Consider the following 19,481-nt stretch of genomic DNA (forward strand, 5'->3'; position numbering starts at 1 on the left):
GAAACCATTGATTCAGTAATCATAGCTTGGATACTTCTTGTAAAGATGTTTGTGTCTTGGCATGTTCTTAGAAACTTGATTTAATAATTTCCTAGTTGAAAATTTTTCTAGTTGAACATTTGAAACTATCTTGACTCTTAATGGGAGGGTGATTTCTGACCAGTTCTTAGGCTTTTCTACTTTTGTTCCTTATTCAGTAGTCTCAAATAATTGCTGAATGGCTATTTCCAGTTCATTTCAAAAACAATTTTATTTTATTTTCCATCCCTTGTTTATAACATTCATTTGTCATTTTTGTCATTTTGTAGACCTACCAAGAGCAGCTGTCAGGATCTTAAGCAACATGACATTCCTTTTTGTGAGTTTGTCATACACAGCTGAGAGTGCCATTGTAACTGCTTTCATTACCTTCATTCCCAAGTTCATCGAGTCACAGTTTGGTATTCCAGCTTCCAATGCCAGCATCTACACTGGTAAGGCACTGACATTAGAGCTCCTTGAAAACATGGTCATTTTTGATCACTGAATTAAGATGCAATGAGTGAAGAGAACGTTCATACTAACATCTAAGTGTTAAATCCATTAACACTTACCCCTGTCTCCAGGCATTAGGAGGGAGGAAGTCTTTGAAAATTTTCTCCATGAAGCCTATTGTATTACTGTCTGACTTTTTTTTTTTTTTTTTTATGAACTGTGCTCTGGAAAAAGAGAATTTTGCATTTTTATGTTCTCAGTTAAAAAGAATGAAATAGGTAATATCATTCAAATCATACTAGAGTGAGTCTTTCATGGGTTGACATGAATCTTGAAGTGTTAAATGTACAGTAATTGATAATCTCAAATGTTAGATCAGTTTGAAGGTGTCAGGACTTTAGCCTTCACAAATGTGAATAGATTCCAACCAGATGGAGATGTTGTAATTAGACTGGAACTTTATGAAATTTGTTCAGAAATATTTTAGATCTGGGCAAACAACTTTTTGCAGAGCTCAACACATATGCCCATAAGATTTAGTGTACAATTTGTTTCCCCTATGGAAATTTGAGGTATCAGAAATGTGGAAATATAAATTGGAAAGATTTTTCAATGTACTGTATTATGTAATATTTTGAATATTTCATTAGTGGTTTCAAAGATGGTCAAATGACTGTGTCTACCTGAGGCCAACTTATTAATAGAATATATTTAGACAGTCAAGGGAGGAATATAATAATATGTCTGATGTCTTTGGTTACTCTTTTCTCTTTCAAGTTCACATTCAAGTCCAGCAAACTTGAATTACCTAAAAAAGTAATAGGCAAAATTGTATTGTTATGGGAAGAGGAGGTGACTTAAACTGTTTAGGTAATCACTTTGTTCTCTGTTTCATGATCACATAAAGACAGATATAATTAGGTTGTGGGACCATCATAGGAAATATTTTTATAAAAGAAGAGTATACTGCTTGGACCAATATAGTTTTGACCTCAATTATATTGTTTTCTTTACTTGATTTTAAAACATGTTTGCTTTCCTTATGTTGAAATAAAATTTGCAGATTAACTTACAGTTTGGTTGTCAGAAAATCTGAATGCTATAGTTATATTTTAATTTCATATTAATTCTTTATTGGACAGTTCTTGAACAGGGAAACCAAGATTTACCTTGTATTTAGGTCTGAACACACACAAATATTGGTAGTTAGATATGAACCTACACAAATGTTAAATGAAGTTACACAATGCTTCCTTAGTTTCAATTTTTAAAGGTGTTACTAGAAAGAAGATGGATAAAATTTTGGACTTTTTGAGTTTAAGTATCTTAGAATTCTTTGTTGCAGGACTTTTTTGTGATCTCCAAATGTCAATGTGCATTGTGAAATTCTAAGGAGGCTTGGACTACAGTATTCCTCAAATTCATTTAACCATGAGGTATGACAGTTTTAGAGGCCTCTTTCTCCTGAATAGAATCCTCAGGATACACACGGGGAAACACTGTGGTCCCTCCTCTGTGCTCCTGGGACTAAAGTTGTCAGGGTGCCTTTTCCTTACAGATGCCATTCTGGCTCCTACGGTTACTAAGGCAGTGGCATAGTGCTAAGCTAGGTGGTAACTGATACACAATAAAAGCATATTGATCAAGGTTATTTCTAAATTATTTATGAAGGCAGGGGCTGGATGAACAACTTCTTAGGGGAAAATAAAGGATTTTATTTGAACCTGGAGAATTTGACTGCAGAGTTTCACAGTGGTACATTCAAGGTAAAGGTCATGGTATATGACTCCTTTGGTAAGGAGGGTACAGGGCTGGATAAAGTTAACTCGAGGACCTCTTCCACTCCATGCTGCAACATGAGAAGCAAAGTTACAGGGCACTGGGGAGATAGTATAGTGCTGATGGGGTTCAGTCTTCATCACTGTCACAAGCCAGGGCTAAACAGTGCTCTGCTATAAATAAATAAAATAAATAAATAAATAAATAAGCAACACCACCAATTCTATTCCTTTTTTTTCTGTCATTAGTAGTTTTTCTTTTAAACCAAAGCACTTTTCAGTGTTGGCTTATTGTGGTGCAGGAGATTAAACGTGAGATATTGGAGCCTTAGGCATGAGAGTCTCTTTGCATAACTATTATGCTATCTACCCTCACCCAGTAGTTTTATTTTATGCAGTTTATAAAAACTGTGTCAGTCTGTTGTGTTCTGATAAAACACATGATATTGGGGCTGGTAAAATAGCTCACTTTGATAGTGTGTTGCTTTGCGATGTGCATGACCCACGTTTCAGCCCAGATCTCACTGCACTGAAGGAAGTTAACGGTTTTGTGGTCTCTTTCTCTCTTTTGCTCGGTATCCCTGTTTCTGTATATATAAAAATAGACATTATATTCTCAATTCATGTATTTTTCTCCTTTTTTTCAGGTAGATAAGAAATAATAACTAAGATGTTTGGCTTGATTGAGAACAGAGTAACATGTCATATCATAAGAACGAACAAGGATATTTCTTTTAAAAAGCCACCTTGTTTTTATTTATTTATTTTTTTATCAGTTGAATCTTCTGCTCTCTGAGTAGAGATTAAATTTTTTTACTTGTGATTAATATTAGGTTACAGACTGTCAGAGTACAGTGTACAGCTCCACACCACCCCTACTATCAGAATTGTGTCCCCACCTTCCTGCCTCCCAAAGATAGCCACCATAGTTCTCACAAATTCTAGAAACAGTTTGCTTCTCTTTGTTTTTTTTTATTTGTTTGTTTGTTTCTGCAAGTTCATGTGAATTAGATCTCTAGATTCCACATATAAGTGAAACCATCTGGTCGTTGTCACTTTACTTATTTTGCTAAGCACAATCACCTTTAGTTCTACCCATTTTGTTCCAAAGGACACAGTATCAGCTTTTTTTTATTGTAAGGTAGTATTCCTTAGAATATATATCCTATAACTTCTTTAGCCAGTCATCTGCTGGTGAGCATTTAGGCTGCGTCTACTCTTTGGCTGTTGTGAATAATGCAGCTACGAACAGAGGGGTGCATATATCCCTTCAGATTATTGTTATTTGCACATCACACATCTGGTAAGTAACTGATACCCAACATCTATATAGAATTGGTATAGATCTACCAAAGAAGTACAAATAACCCAATGAAAAAGTGGACCAAAGAACTAAATAGTTTTCGAAAGAAGAGATACACACGGCCCATAGACAGACATGTTCCACTTCACTTATCATTAAAGAAATGCAAATTAAAGCTATATGGATATACCACCTCACACCTGAGACAATGAGTTACTTCCACAAACCAGGAAAGGACAGGTATTAGAGAGTTTGTGGAGAAAAGGGAACTCTGCTACACTCCTGATGGGAATGCAAACTGGTATAATCCCTTTAGGAGACCTGGACAGTCCTTAAACAAATAAAAATGGGATCACTTTATGATGCAGCAATACCACTCAGGTGTTTATCCAAAGGACACTGAAAATGTTAATTCAAAGAGAAATTTTTATTTTTTAAGAATGCATTTAGTTTGAGATCTTCAGTTATGTAAATACCTTTCTATGTAAGTATGGGACATTCAGAAATGTATCTGAATAAGAATTTTAAATGGTTTTAATTTCTTTTTTTTTTTACATATATATATTTTAAATATTTATTTTATTTATTTATTCCCTTTTGTTGCCCTTGTTGTTTTATTGTTGTAGTTATTATTGTTGTTGTCGTTGTTGGTTAGGACAGAGAGAAATGGAGAGAGGAGGGGAAGACAGAGAGGAGGAGAGAAAGATAGACACCTGCAGACCTGTTTCACCGCCTGTGAAGCGACTCCCCTGCAGGTGGGGAGCCGGGGTTCGAACCGGGATCCTTATGCCGGTCCTTGTGCTTTGCGCCCCCTGCTCTTAACCCGCTGAGCTACAGCCCGACTCCCTGGTTTTAATTTCTTATCCAACAAAGTTTTTGAGTAAAAGGGGTTTGGTTTATGTGGTAGAGTTAGAACTCCAGGCATATCAAAATTGGGTCCTTGTTCATAGACTCAACTGATTTGTTGTTGGACAGCAGCTCTGTACAGACCCTCAACTACTTACACATTTATGAAGAGAAAATTTATTAAATAAGTTTAGGCAAAGCTGTTTAAATAAGTTAAAAGAAGATGTGTGTTGCAGAGATTATTTTGGCTGCTACAGTAGTGTGAGCTATAATTCATGGTGGAAATGACTTTTAACTCAGTTTTTTAAAGAAAAGTAGATTTTTGACCATTGGAAGCAAAGATATTTATATTCTGTGAACAGTAGCTAAACTAAAGATAAAGAGCAGGAAAGCATAAGACTTACTCTGGTAAACAAATACACAGATCAATTTAAGAAGCAGTGTTTACCTGGATGGGGAGGACAGCAATAATGGTTGTGCAAGACTTTCATGCCTGAGGCTCTAAAGTTCCAGGGTCAATCCTCAGCTCCACCAGGGCAGGGGTAGGGGTAGGGGCAGGGGCAGGGGCAGGGGCAGGGGCAGGGGCAGGGCAGGGCAGAACTAAGCAGGGTGGTGCGGGGCAGGCTCTCTCTCTCTCTTTCTCTCTCTCTCTCTCTCTCCCTCCCTCCTCTTCTCCTTCTCCCTCTTCCTCTCCCTCTATCCCCCTCTCTCTTCCCCTCTCTCTCCCTCTCTGCCCCTCTCTCTCCCTCTCCCCTTTCCCTCTGTCTCTCCTTCTCTTCCCTTGCTTTTTCCTCTCTCTGTTTCTGAACCTTTCTCTTCGTATGTTTCAGTAAAATAAAAGGAAAGAAGGAGGTCTCTCAAGGTAAGCAGGTATGTGTGTAGGGGAGGTGAGTACTTTCAGTACTGGGGTAAGGAGTCTGCTGGGGGCTATCAGCATTACTGGTTCATATTGTAATCACTCGAGTCATTGCTATTCTGGAGGTAGATTGGAACATCAGTGACTGATGAGACTGTCATTAAAACACCTTACTTGACCCCCTTCATCCTTCTGGTTATATATTTCCACACCACAGTGAATCTGTCTTCACATTACGCACTCTTCTCCTTTATGTTCTTTCTGCTAATCCATTTGGGATTATTGATTGACATTGAATATGATAAAGTTGGCACTTAGAAAAAAAATCTGTTAGCCATCAAAATCTTGAGTTGTCAGAAAAAAAATCATGTTGTGTGTGTGTGTGTTTCTGTGCAAAAGTGCGTCAGGACTTTCCCAATAGCCCACTAGCTCACTTGGATAGTGCATTGCTTTGTCATGTGCATGGCACAGGCTTCAGTCCAGCCCTTACTGCACTGAAGGGAGCCTTGGTGCTGTGGTTTCTTTCCTTCTCCATCTCTAGCTGAAAAAGTTAGCCCATGGCAGTGAAATCCCAGAGATGAGAGAGAAAGAACTTGAAATGATGGGAAAGCCTTGAAAGGAGAGTCAGACTCCCTTTTATCTTAGGTACCACTGATGTATGGCTAGAACACTGAAGGATGAAGCCTTGGTTGGAGCTTGTAATATTTTGAAAATCATCTTGATATGTTAAACTGTGTTTATATTTTATATACTCCCCCCCTCTGGTTATGTAATTCTAGCTCCATACCCACAGCTGTTTAGGGCACTTAATGAGGTCAAGTATAAATCATCACACTCTCTTTCATCAGTAAATAATGCTGACAAACTGGGACTAGCTATCCCCAAGCTCCTCAGATCCGTTATGATGCATGAATATTAATCAACGTGTCTCATACTTGCTCGGGATCAGTGCCCTCCATATACACTGCCTCAATTTAGCAGGACAATTGAGGCCGACTCAACATTACACTAGGGAAACAGTACCATGTAAGGATGACAGCTTTTGTGCCACTAATCCATTGTATGACTGAAGGCTTATCAGTTTTTCCTCTGTTTGAACTAGAATGAACCTTGATTTCTCCCTGTTCTAAAATCTTAAAAAAATAATTTTCCTAAAGCCACTTGTCCCAAATAAACATTCTCCACAGTTATATTATTACCTTACAAGGGTATGAAATACTAATCAGTTCATCGCTGTAGTTTTTTTTTTTTTTTTTTGTAGTGTTTCATCATCATGAACTTTGGCCTTGTTTAACATCAATATTATTTTTCTTTGCCTTGGGCAACCTGCTGTAGTTCTCAGAACTCTGATTGAATCCCAACTCTGTCACTGAATAAATGCATGGTTTTAGCCACAACTTTACCTCTCTCTGTTTCTCATTTGTAAAATAGGATATGTCATTATTTATCTAGGCTGTTGAAAAATTAAGACATATATCTCTGCATCTTTCGCAGTTCTCACAGCAGTATTATCATAGAAGTGCTGCTGTCTTCAGCTGAAGAATATATAGGGCAATTTTTTGCAAGTTGTACACCAAGCAATCCATCATTCAAATTTATTCTGTATAGATTGCCCTGGTTTTCAAAGAACTTGGTTGCATTTTATACCTTTTTACTTTTCTTTGACCAGGATTATTGCTTGAGCTTTGTGTCTCCATGATGACTCCACCACTGTTCACAGTGGCCATTTTTTTCAATGTTTTTGACAGGAGAGAGAGTAGAAGAAGAAGAAGGAGGAGAAGGAGGGACGGAGGGGAGGAAGAGGAGAAGGAGAAGGGAGCGAAGAAGGGGGAGAGAAGATATATATATATATATATATATATATATATATCTGTCGGGAGGTAGCGCAGAGGGTTAAGCTCATGTGGCGCAAACCGCAAGGACTTCAGTAAGGATCCCATTTTGAGCCTCAGGCTCCCCACCTGCAGGGGAGTCTCTTCACAAGCAGTGAAGCAGGTCTGCAGGTTTCTATCTTTCTCTCCTCTGATCTGTCTTCCCCTCCTCTCTCCACCTCTCTCTGTCCTATCTAAAAATGATGACATCAATAACAATAATAACTACAACAACAACAATAAATTAATAAATAAATAAAAGATTTATTTAAAAAGAGAGAGAGACATATATAGCACTGCTCTAACACTTGTGAGATTTCCCCCTGCGGGTGAGGACTGAGGACTTGATTTCTAGTCTTAGAGTTTGGTAATGTGTGCATCATACTGGCATGCCACCACCTGGTTCTCTTCATGTCTTATTTCATTAAATGGGTTTTCTTTTTTTAATACAATGCCAGCTATGAAATTAGGTCCTCCGGCAGGTGTAATACCACTGAACTGCCTCTCTGGTCCAATTTTTATTCTTTATTTAGAAGAGAGACACAGAAGTACTATTCTACTATCCACGGGGCTCATGGAGATCCTTGGGTTTTATTTGTTTGTTTGTTTTGCTGCTTTTATATGGCACCTAGGATCCGATAGAGGACTTCATGCAGAAACACATGAGCTCTACCTGCTAAATTACCTCCCTGGTCTCATTAAAATTTTTATTGTGATATTTCTTTTCCCTTCAACTTATTATGTAGTGGGCAAGAGAAGTTGTGGACTGGTTAAGAGGATTGATTTTGGAGGGATTTGAGTTTTGGTACTTTTTTCCCTTGTTAATCCATCTGTGGAGAAGTGTTTATTTATAAGGTGTCTTCTGTGGGTTTGGCATTCTGACATGTATTGGAAAACCAGTGAGAGTACAGAGGGATCTCATTTTAAGGACATTTTAGACTCAGGACTCTAGGAGATCACCTGTGTCTCTGGACAAATCCATTAATTCTATGGTTAGCCATTGTGAAGATTAAATGGGGAAAGGTGGTGGGCATAGCATAGTGTCTGGAAAGCAACCGTAGTAAATAAATAGTATTCACTTTATGAAATACTCGGGAAAAGGAACCTAAGACAAAAGAGTGAAAGTAGGACTTATGAAATGTGGGAAATGTTTATAGCTTAGCTTGAGGAAATGGATGCTAAGAATAAGAAGAGAGAAAAGGTGTGAGTATGGAGAAATGAAAAGAAATGAAAGAAAAGGCAGAACATTTGCTTCCAATCTGAAGGGCAGAGAGATTATTTCACCTGAACTGAAGTAGTCTCAGAGATGTAATAAAAATGATAGAGATGCTTCAAGAGTACAGCATATTATGTATAAAATTGTCAAATTAGTGCCAAATAGAATTATATCTTTATATCTCTGATTTATTCATTCTTTAACCTCAAATATCTTTGTTTTTCATAGCTTTCAGGAAAGATGTTGTGTTTTATTTTCATTTATTAGAGCATGGTGCCGTGAAATGTTAGTTGACCAAATGACTAACTCTCTTGCATATCAATAGATGGAGTTTTTTTTGGGGGTAGGGGTGAGGGTGAGAGTGGGGTTAGTAGTTATTTGGGAGCTTCACTACTCCAGACTGACATTTTCAGATAGATAGATAGATAGATAGATAGATAGATAGATAGATAGGTAGGAACACCACAGCACTGAATCCCCCTTCAATTTGGTAGAGGAGATGTTGCCTTATTCATCTTTGCTGATTAGTAATAATAGCACTGTCCTGATATCTGTGGTTAGTCTCTCATGCATACACATACACACATTCAGAGAAAAAATGAAGTGAGACATAACTGTAAGGGATTATTTTTGGGGGGCTCAGAGGACACACAGCCCAGTGTTCCCCAGATTTCTATTACATATTCACTTCTTAGTGATGATCAGTGATGTTTAGAATGACCCAGAGGCCTCTTGAGAACCTTAGTCATAAATACTGTATTGTGTATACAGAGCAGGATTCACTTGTGTATAAAAATCAAATTGAGAAAGTCTGGGGAGCTTTATGAAAGGGCTGTAAACCCAGGGGGAAATAATGAAGTATCAAAGCAGACAGAAGGGCATTCTGCTACTGAGTGCACCCTGTCTTTGTTTTAAACAGTTTATAAAATATTCCCAGAAGATTTGATGAATGAACAAAAAAAATTAAATGAAAATATTGACCGCCCTGACTCTCAGTCATGTCTCTAGAATGAATGGTTGAATTAGATGAAAATTCACCAAAAACTTACTAACAAACTTACAAAATCTTGATTTTTGTAAACAGCTCATTTACAGACACTCAAATTGACCAATATTTTGCCATTTTACTTCAGAGAGGACTTCCCTAAGAATCACCAAATGCAACTATGAGTCTCCATTGCTACTGCCCTCAGAATCTGGAACAGTGAGGGGAAGGCCCTTGCTGAGACCAGGAAACAGAGAACTAATGAGGAAACACAGGAGAAAATCTAAACCTCAGTGGCCTAGCAGTGGGGCTGTGACTCTTTGAATAACCGCTGGATTATCTCTGATTCATCCTGCTTTAGCTCTTGCTCAGGAGTCAGTGATTAAGATAAGAAGCCTACTTATAGTGTAAAAGCCCTCAGGCTCCCATAGCCTACAGGGGGAAAAAAAAAGAACAAAAGAGGCTTCTAAGCCACTGTGCTCCAACTCAGGGGTTAAAATAATATTGAAACAACTGTCAATTTCTACAACTGTGAACCCTTTAATTACCTAATTTAGACACAAGTCAATCCAGGCAAGAGTGATCAGTAATTTGAAAAATACTGGCAGAGGGGCCTCATAACATACTATATAAAATGGTTAAACCAACAAGAAGAAATATTGGAGAGATGAACCAGGACAAGAGTCCAGCTAAAAGCCCCCCAAAGGTTGAAGCACAAAATAATGAGGTCAACATCCAAACACTAGTTAAGGAAATAATCACAGGAGTGAGTAAAGAGTTTGAAAGAATTGTCATCAGAAATGCAGACACATCAGATGAGACTCTGGAAGAAAACACTGATTATCTCAAGGTTATTAGAGAGCTGAAAGCTGAAATAGCTACACTACATAAAATGGGAATAGATGGAAAATTCCTAAAGATAGTGGAGTCTCTATGTAGCAAAACTACAGCCAACATCATACTCAATGGTGAAAAACTAGAAGCATTTCCCCTCAGATCATTAGACAGGGTTGCCCACTATCACCATTATTATTCAACATAGTGTTGGAAGTTCTTGCCATAGCAATCAGGCAGGAGCAAGGAATTAAAGGGATACAGATTGGAAGATAAGAAGTCAAACTCTATATGCAGATGACATGATAGTATACATAGAAAAACCTAAGGAATCCAGCAAGAAGCTTTTGGAAATCATCAGGCAATACAGTAAGGTGTCAGGCTACAAAATTCACATTCAAAAGTCAGTGGCATTCCTCTATGCCAACACTAAGTTAGAAGAAGATGAAATCCAGAAATCAATTCCTTTTACTATAAAAGCAAAAACAATACAATATCTAGAAATAAACCTAACCAAAGAAGTGAAAGACTTGTATACTGAAAATTATAAGTCACTACTCAAGGAAATTGAAAAAGACATAAAGAAGTGGAAAGATATTCCATATTCACAGGTTGGAAGAATTAACATTATCAAAATGAACATACTATCCAGAGCCATCTACAAATTTAATGCTATCCCCATCAAGATCTCTGCAAATGAATCATGGTTGTTATTTTGTCATTTCATTCTCTAAAAATGTGTTTTCTTATCTGTATAAACAAGTAATCCTTGTTTAAAGAGCTGTTGTTGTGTGCCTGAGTGTTAAGGTGACCATTGAAACCACTTGTTTCTCTTCTGGTAATGGATTTCAGCTTTTTTCTAAAAGTGAAAGGAAAGATGTATGTGTTTACAGAAACCTGCTTTCTGTTGAATTTTTCCATATTCTCTTCATTTCAGAAAGGGAACTACTTGAACTTCCTTTTAATGAATATCATACATTATTATCTTAAATAATCAAATATTTGTAACTTATACATGTTTATGGGAGTGTTAACCTAGATACGTTGGAAAATGTATTGAATTTAGAATCAGCATATTTAACAAACCATTGATCTAAGTTAAGATATTGATCTTCTGAGGGTGGGGAGAATACAGGTCCAAGAAGGATGACAGAGGACCTAGTGGGGGTTGTATTGTTATATGGGAAACTAGGGAATGTTATGCATGTACAAACTATTGTATTTACTGTTGAATGTAAAACATTAATTCCCCAATAAAGAAATAAAAAAAAGATATTGAGCTTCTCAGGACTTAATTATTAAATAGAGAGCTGACAGTGTGACCAGTGGGTTAATCTAGGACTACATTTTTCTCAGAATATAAGAGACTCCCCCCCAAAAAAAACAAAACAAAGAATTAAGCAAAAATTGATGTCTGGTACACACACACACACACACACACACACACACACACACACACGCATAGGCATCTCTGTGCTAGAGTAGAGATGCAGTCAGCTAGACAGCTTTCAATTTATGTTCTATCATGGACTTTTATTCTCATTGCCCAAAAGAGAGTGCCAGCTATTATCTCTGTATTCCAAGCAGAAAGATGGTAGGGCATGGGAAGGTTTGGATGCAATTGCTACTTTAAAAAAAATAATGGTACTTGGGGGTGCTTAATGATTTATACTACCATTGTCGACAGACATACACAATTTCTCATCTCCCTATGATAGGTATCTGCAAAACACTCTTACCCATAACTTAGGTCCTCTGTCACCATTATGCATCAGGACCCAAACACTCTATTCACCCTCTCCCATTGAACTGCTACTTTTGTTTGCATTTCATTGACTAGAATTTATCACAAATCCACATTTGTTTTTAAGGGAGTCTGGAGTATTCCATGTAGCTAAACTCCAAGTAGTTATTATAGATTAGGACTGTCAGACCGAATTCAGCCTTTTGCTTGATTTAATTTATTTTTTCCTTTTTAAATTATTTTCGAGTAATAATAGGTTACAAGATTGTAAGATTACAGTGTATAGTTCCACACCACACTCACTCCCAAAGTTTTATCCCCTCCCACTTTCTAGTGATAACCACCATAGTTCCCACAAGTTCTAGAAACAGTTTGCTTGCTTCTGTCTTTTTTTTTTTCCCATGTGTATCAGATCTCTAGATTCCACATATGAGTGAAACTATCTGGTAGTTGTCTTTCATATCTTTTATTTATTTTACTAAAGCACAGCCACCTTGGTTCCGTCCATTTTGTCCCAAAGGACACAGTATCAGCTTTTTTTTTTTATTGTAGAGTAGCAGTCCTTGGAATATATATCCTATAGCCTTTCTAGCCAGTTATATGTTGATGAGCATTTAGGCTGCTTCTACTCTTTGGCTATTGTGAATAATGCAGCTATGAGCAGAGAGGTGCATATGTTTCTTCGGATTATTGTTATTTGCACACCACACATCTGGTAAGTGACTGATATCAAACATCTATACAGAATTGGCCAGATGTGCAAAAGAAGCAAAAATACCCCCAATAGAAAAGTGGGCCAAAGAACTAAACAGACATTTAAAATTGTTTTTTTTAAACATCTTTATTTACTTATTGGATAGAGACAGCCAGAAATAGAGAAGGAATGGGGAGATAGAGAGTGGGAGAGACAGAGGGATACTTGCAGACCTACTTCACTACTTGTGCAGCTTTCCTCCTGCAGGTGAACACTGGGGGCTCGAACCTGGGTCTTTGTGCATTATAACATGTACATTCAACCAGGTGGGCCACCACCTGGCCCCAAAAGATGGTTTATTAAAGAAGAGATACATATGGCCCACAGACATATGTGCTCTATTTCACTTATCATTTAGAGAAATTAAAACTACATTGAGATCCCATCTCACACCTAAGAGAATGGCTTACATTAACAGTGACAGGGAATGACAGGTGTTGGAAATGTTGTGGAGAAAAGGGAACTCTGCTTCACTGCTGGTGGGAATGCAAAGTGGGATAGCCTCACTGGAGGAACTGTCTGGAGAGTCCTTACACAAAAATGGAATTATCTTATGATCCAGCAGTTCTATTCTTAGGTGTTTACCCAAAAGACACTCAATTAGAAGGGACATATGCTTGCTTTTGTAGAGAATATTTTATTGGAAAGACATTCATGCCTGCTTGTATACAAAAGTCTACTTTCTGATCTGTATACAAAATAACAGAGGTGAATGGTTGTAGCAGGTGCTGCCTAGTTACAGTGGAAAATATTTATTGATTCTTTATAAGAAAAGACTTTCCAATCCATGCTCTAGAAGATGGAAGGATAGTCATCAGGGGATGACTTTGTCATCTTCTCCTGTCAAATTCTGATTTGATTCTATATAAATTCTATAACAAGTCAGTACGTAAATAGGGCTAACAGTCAATTTATATGATAAGACTGTTGTACTCCCCAAATTGATCTACAGATTCAACAAAATTGCCACTTTGAGTCCAGCTGACTTCCTTTCAAGAAATGGACAAGATTCATTTGAAAATGCAAGGGGCCCAACATAACCAAAAGAGAATCCTGGTAAAGAACAAAGTTGTTTCTAACAAGCAAAATCCCCACCTGGCTTTTATGGGGCAAAAGTATTCTAAAAGGTATAGCTTAGGTGTGTCAAAGCATGTCTCGTAAGTGTTGTCAGATAAACAGGCTTTTAAAAATCTGCTTATTTCTCTAGGGGAAGGATAGCTTTGTCAGGTTTTTGCATTGTGGCTATTAGAGGGAGTAAGGACAACCAATCATTTGGATGGGAAAGCTCCTGGATTTAGACACAATGAAAAGGGGAGAAGTTGAAAACTGCTGACAGAAAATGGGTCTGGCATAAAGGGCTCCAAAGAGGGTTTTATTTGGCACCAGACTACATCGGTGGGCCTTACCTCTATGAAAGGAAACTAAGTAATACCTAGGTTTTTATTTGAGCCTGGTTGTGATAACTGAAAAAGTTGATAAGATCATACTCTTGACTTGTGAAATTTCCTTTTGTAGCCACTAAGGTGACAAACTTTTACAATTGTTACATAGTTCAGTTGGATAGTGTACTGCTTTGCCATGTTCATGATCCTGGCCCCTACCACATTAGTGCTATGGTCTCTCTGTCCCTCTCTCTGTGTGTCTCTTCCTCTCTTTCTGTCTCTCAGCCTCTTTGTCTCTCTCTTTAAAAATTAAATGAGGTGAAATGCTTTTGCTGTTTCACAGTATGTTTCCCGGTGAGGCTGTTGGGAAAAAAAAAAAAAAGGAAGTAAATACTGCTTTTTTGCATCTCAGTATTTCAAGATTTCCCCCCTCTATTTTATTGCCTGGATTCAGAAAACTCAGGTTTCTCAGCCATAAAAGATGAAATATTAATATGATCTGATTTTTTAATCTCTTTATAACACAACTTGGCATTTGCTTTTATGCATTATTTAGCCAGAGCTTTGCAGAAACCTCAAATTAAAAGGATAGTTGTTTTTGTTACTGAATATACTTTTTACTACCTTTCTTTTGGTGCATCCCAAACTTTGAATTCCCAAGACTGAGTCTCTCATATTTCTTTCCTACTGCACATTATTTCTTTGTGTTAACAAAATGGAAGAAAGTGCTAACTTGTGTGAATGAGCCCCATTTGCCCTCCTGAGAATTCAATAGGAACTTTATATTGATAGTTTCATCCTGAAGTCATGAAGGCTACATTTTTTTCCCTTTTTTAAATTTTTATTTATAAAGTGGAAACACTGACAAGACCCTATGATTCCCACCATCAGAACTCCATATCGCATCTTCTCCCCTGATAGCTTTACTATTCTTTAACCCTCTGGGAGTATGGACCCAGCATCATTATGGGATGCAGAAGGTGGAAGGTCTGGCTTCTGTAATTGCTTCCCTACTGAACATGAGTGTTGACAGGTCGATCCATACTCCCAGCCTGGCTCTCTCTTTCCCTAGTGGGGCAGAGCTCTGGGGAAGTGGGGCTCTAGGACACATTGGTGGGGTCATCTGCCCAGGGAAGTCTGGCTGGCATCATGGTAGCATCTGGAACCTGGTGGCTGAAAAAGAGTTAACATATAAAACCGAACAAATTGTTTGCTAATCATGAACCTAAAGGCTGAAATATTGCAGATGAAGATTTGGTGTTTCCATTCTGGAAATAGCTAGTAGGTCTATTTTAGGTATATCTCAAAGGTCCCATGACTTTATTAGTTTTTGCTTGAGCCTGACATCTGATATGCAGGTGGACCCAAGTTATTGTCTGGGAAGATGATGTCATGGCTAGAAAAATGGCTAAAAAGCTGGATCAGGGAAGAGAGTAGCTCTCAAATATGGGAAAAGCGTATAAATATGGTTGACTGTAAGTCCCATCAATTTGATCTGGGGCCTATATTCAGCATAGGAGCCTGTGTGTCCTCTACATCCCTGTAGGTTTGAGCTCACATTCTGTGGTCATGAGTAGGAACATTCTAAGTTGAACCAATTTTAGGACTCATATTCCTCAGGTGGTAGATAGAGTATGTTATCCAACCTCCCTTCAGAGGATGGAACATTCTTTACCATTGTTGATCCACATTGAGGGCAAGGTCCTATGGGGACCCACAAAGGGGCCCATTATGCTGTTCCTGATGGAGATGACCAGTGACAATGGAGAAAGGGATCTATTTGAGGTCTAGGGCCATCATGTCTGTGTGGGAATCCCAGGACTCCCCAACTAGGGCCCCAGTTGATGGGGTAGCCTGATAGTGACTAAGGAGTCATCATTAAAGTATGTCAGTCTATTGCCCTTATTCAGCTTTTGTAGTCCTTACTTTGATAAGGTTAGCTTTGGAGTGACTGAGGGAAGTGTAGTAGGAAGTAGGTGAGGAGGGTATTTAAGTCTATGTAGAAATTATTTCATTAGGTACTTTATGTGTCTTTTTAGGTCTTTCTACTTGCTTGTTTCATTTATTGACTCACTGCAAACTACTGTGCATATTTGCTTTCAGGTATATGCTTTGTTCTAAATTCATCGATACATGCTTATATGCCCTATTTCATGGGACGTGGTCTATATCTAGGTTTTGTGGCTTTGTTAAGAAGTGAACCACCCAAAATGGAATTAAGGAGTCCTATGAGAAAGGAAAAGTCTCACCCAAGTAATGAAGCTGAAGGGTTGACATTTCAGGCCTGATGTCTCTGGACACAGTCCGAAGTGAAGTATGCCAAGGTGTTACTAGTTGCATTGATTGGGTTGGGATCAGCAGGTGCAGTATCAGTTGGTATGAATTGAGAGAAGCATGCAGGAAAATGAGCCTCACCCAAGAGGTTCCAGGACTGGGGGGAATATGGGCTTTGTAGAGGAAGTGGGAGGTTCCTGCTGTCTTAGGGTTTAAGAAGGCAATAGATAGTTATTGCTATAATCAGATTATTTGGCAATTGGGTTAACTTTGAAAATACCATTGTTAGGATTTGCTGTATCATATACAACCTCACCATAATTTATGTCCTTTAATGTTATATATATATATATATATATATATATCTATATATATATATATATCACTTTATCTTATAAAGTAACGTCCCTGGTTGCTTCTGTTTTCCCTGGTCTAAGCTTTTAGGAGAGTCAACATTTCAAAGAAAAATTCATTATTAGAAATGTATTAACAATTTGAGCTCAGGCTCCCATAGCCTACAGGGAAGAAAAAAAAAAGAGGCTTTTAATCCACTGTATTCCAACTCAGGGGTTAAAATAATATTGAAACAATTGTCAATTTCCACAACTGTGAATCCTTTAAGTACCTTACTTAGACACAAGTCAATCCAGGCAAGAGTGATCAGTGATTTGAAAAGTACAGAGAGAGGGTCCTCATCACATAGTATATAAAATGGTTAAACCAACAAGAAGAAATATTGGAGAAATGAATCAAGACAAGAGTCCAGCTAAAAGCCCCCCAAAGGTTGAAACACAAAATAATGAGGTCAACATCCAAACACTAGTTAAGGAAATAATGACAGGAGTAAGTAAATAGTTTGAAAGAATTGTCATCAGAAATGCAGAAACAACCAATGAGACCCTGGAAGAAAACACTAATTATCTCATGGTTATTAGAGAGCTGAGAGCTGAAATAGCTGAGCTAAGAACACAGCTAGTTGAACAAGCTAGAACAGTATCAGAACAGGGTAACAAAATAGATGAACTCCAGAAAACAATAGAGGGGAGAGAGAATTGAATCAATGAGGCTGAATAAAGAATTAGAGGATGAATTAGAAATAACTAAAAAGAGATATCAAAACGAGATTAAGAGATACTGAAAACAACAACAACAGATACCTATGGATGGCTTCAAAAGAAATAATATATGTATTATTGACGTACCAGAGGAAGAAAGAGAGGGAAGGCAAGAAAGCATTCTTCAGGACATAATAGCAAGATCTTCTCTATCTAGACAACATAAAAGACATAAAGGTCCAAGAAGCCAAGAGGGTCCCAAACAGAATTAACCAAGATTGAAAAACACCAAGACACACCATATTTTGAATGGAAAGGAATAAGGATAAAAAAAAGGATACTGAAGGCTGCAAGAGAAAAACAAGAGTCACCTACAAAGGCAAATCCATAAGCTTAGCAGCAGACTTCTCCACACAAACACAACAGGCCAGAAGAGAATGGCAAGATATCTATCAAGTGTTCAATGAGAAAGGCTTTCAACCAAGACTACTATATCTTGCTAGACTGTCATTCAGACTAGATAGAGGCATCAAAACCTTCTCAGACAATCAACAGTTGAAAGAATCAAGTATCACCAAGCCTGCCTTGAAAGAAGTTCTGACAGGTCTTCTATAAATTGTCAGACCACCATAAATAGGCCATGTAACAGAACACTCTAAAACTCAACAAGAATGGCATTAAAATATCTTCAATCTTTGATATCAATAAATGTGGATTGCCTGAATTCACCTATTAAAAGGCACAGAGCAGGAAGATGGATCAGAAAACACAACCCAATAGTATGCTGTCTACAGGAGACTCACATAACTCAACAAGACAAACACAGGCTCAAAGTGAAAGGATGGAAAACTATCATACAAACCAATGGCCCACAAAAAAGGGCAGGAATAGCTATTCTCATATCTGACATGATAGACTTTAAAACAGATAAAATTAAAAAAGATAGGGATGGACACTACTTAATGCTCAGAGGATCAGTCAATCAAGAGGACTTAACAGGGAGTCGGGCTGTAGCGCAGCGGGTTAAGTGCAGGTGGCGCAAAGCACAAGGACCGGCATAAGGATCCCGGTTCGAACCCCGGCTCCCCACCTGCAGGGGAGTCGCTTCACAGGCGGTGAAGCAGGTCTGCAGGTGTCTATCTTTCTCTCCTCTTCTCTGTCTTCCCCTCCTCTCTCCATTTCTCTCTGTCCTATCCAACAACGACAACATCAATAATAACTACAACAATAAAACAACAAGGGCAACAAAAGGGAATAAATAAATAAAATAAATATTAAAAAAAAGAGGACTTAACAAATATTAACATCTATGCACCCAATGAAAAGCCATCTAAATACATCAAACAGCTACTGAAAGCTATAGCAATATATTAACAGCAACACAGTAATAGTAGGGGACTTCAGCATCCCACTCTCTCAACTTGACAGATCATCCAGGCAGAAAATCAATAAAGACATGAGGGAGCTAAATGAGGAGATAGATAAACTAGAACTATTGTACATTTTCAGAGTCATTCACCCCAAGAAACTGGAATACACATTTTACTCAAGTCCACATGGGTCATTCTCAAGGATAGACCATGTATTAGGCCACAAAGACAGCAACAGCAAATTCAAGAGCATTGAAATCATCCCAAACATCTTCTCAGACCACTGTGGAATTAAACTAACACTTAACAGTGTTAAACAGACAAAAGATTTATAATAGTCCCCAAATGTGGAAGCTCAACAGTACACTACTTACCAACTACTAGGTCAAAAGGAAATAAAGGAAGAAATAAAAATATTTTGACAGTTCAATGAAAATGAAGACATAAGCTAAGGCAATACTGAGAGGGAAGTTCATAGCCATACAAGCACACATTAGGAAACAAGAAAAAGCACAACTAAACAGTCTGATTGCACATCTTAAAGACCTTGAAGAAGAAGAACAAAGGAACCCTAAAGCAACTAGAAGGATAGAAATCACTAAAGTTAGGGCAGAAATCAATAACATTGAAAATAAGAAAATCATAAAAAAGATCAACAAAAGTAAATGTTGGTTATTCGAAAGAGTGAAAAAAATCAACAAAACTTTAGCCAGACTCACAAAACAAAAAAGGGAGAAAA

The 19,481-nt window shown here is 37.8% G+C and overlaps 1 protein-coding gene across 4 annotated transcripts in view; it reads left to right on the forward strand.

The window, feature by feature from the left end:
* Positions 1-19,481, forward strand: part of SLCO5A1 (solute carrier organic anion transporter family member 5A1) — a 171,914-nt gene that overhangs the window by 109,426 nt on the left and 43,007 nt on the right. For 3 of the 4 annotated variants that reach the window (XR_009552133.1, XM_060200476.1, XM_007527185.2), the window contains one exon: positions 309-473. The exons of the other annotated variant lie outside the window; for it this stretch is intronic. Coding sequence is in view for 2 of the 3 variants with exons in the window: in XM_060200476.1 (XP_060056459.1) it covers positions 309-473 (165 nt within the window). In the remaining variant the exon portion in view is untranslated. The remainder of the gene's footprint in view (positions 1-308; positions 474-19,481) is intronic. 4 annotated transcript variants of the gene reach the window in all.

Source organism: Erinaceus europaeus, chromosome 1, assembly GCF_950295315.1.
Source record: "Erinaceus europaeus chromosome 1, mEriEur2.1, whole genome shotgun sequence".
NCBI classification, from domain to species: Eukaryota; Metazoa; Chordata; class Mammalia; order Eulipotyphla; family Erinaceidae; genus Erinaceus; species Erinaceus europaeus.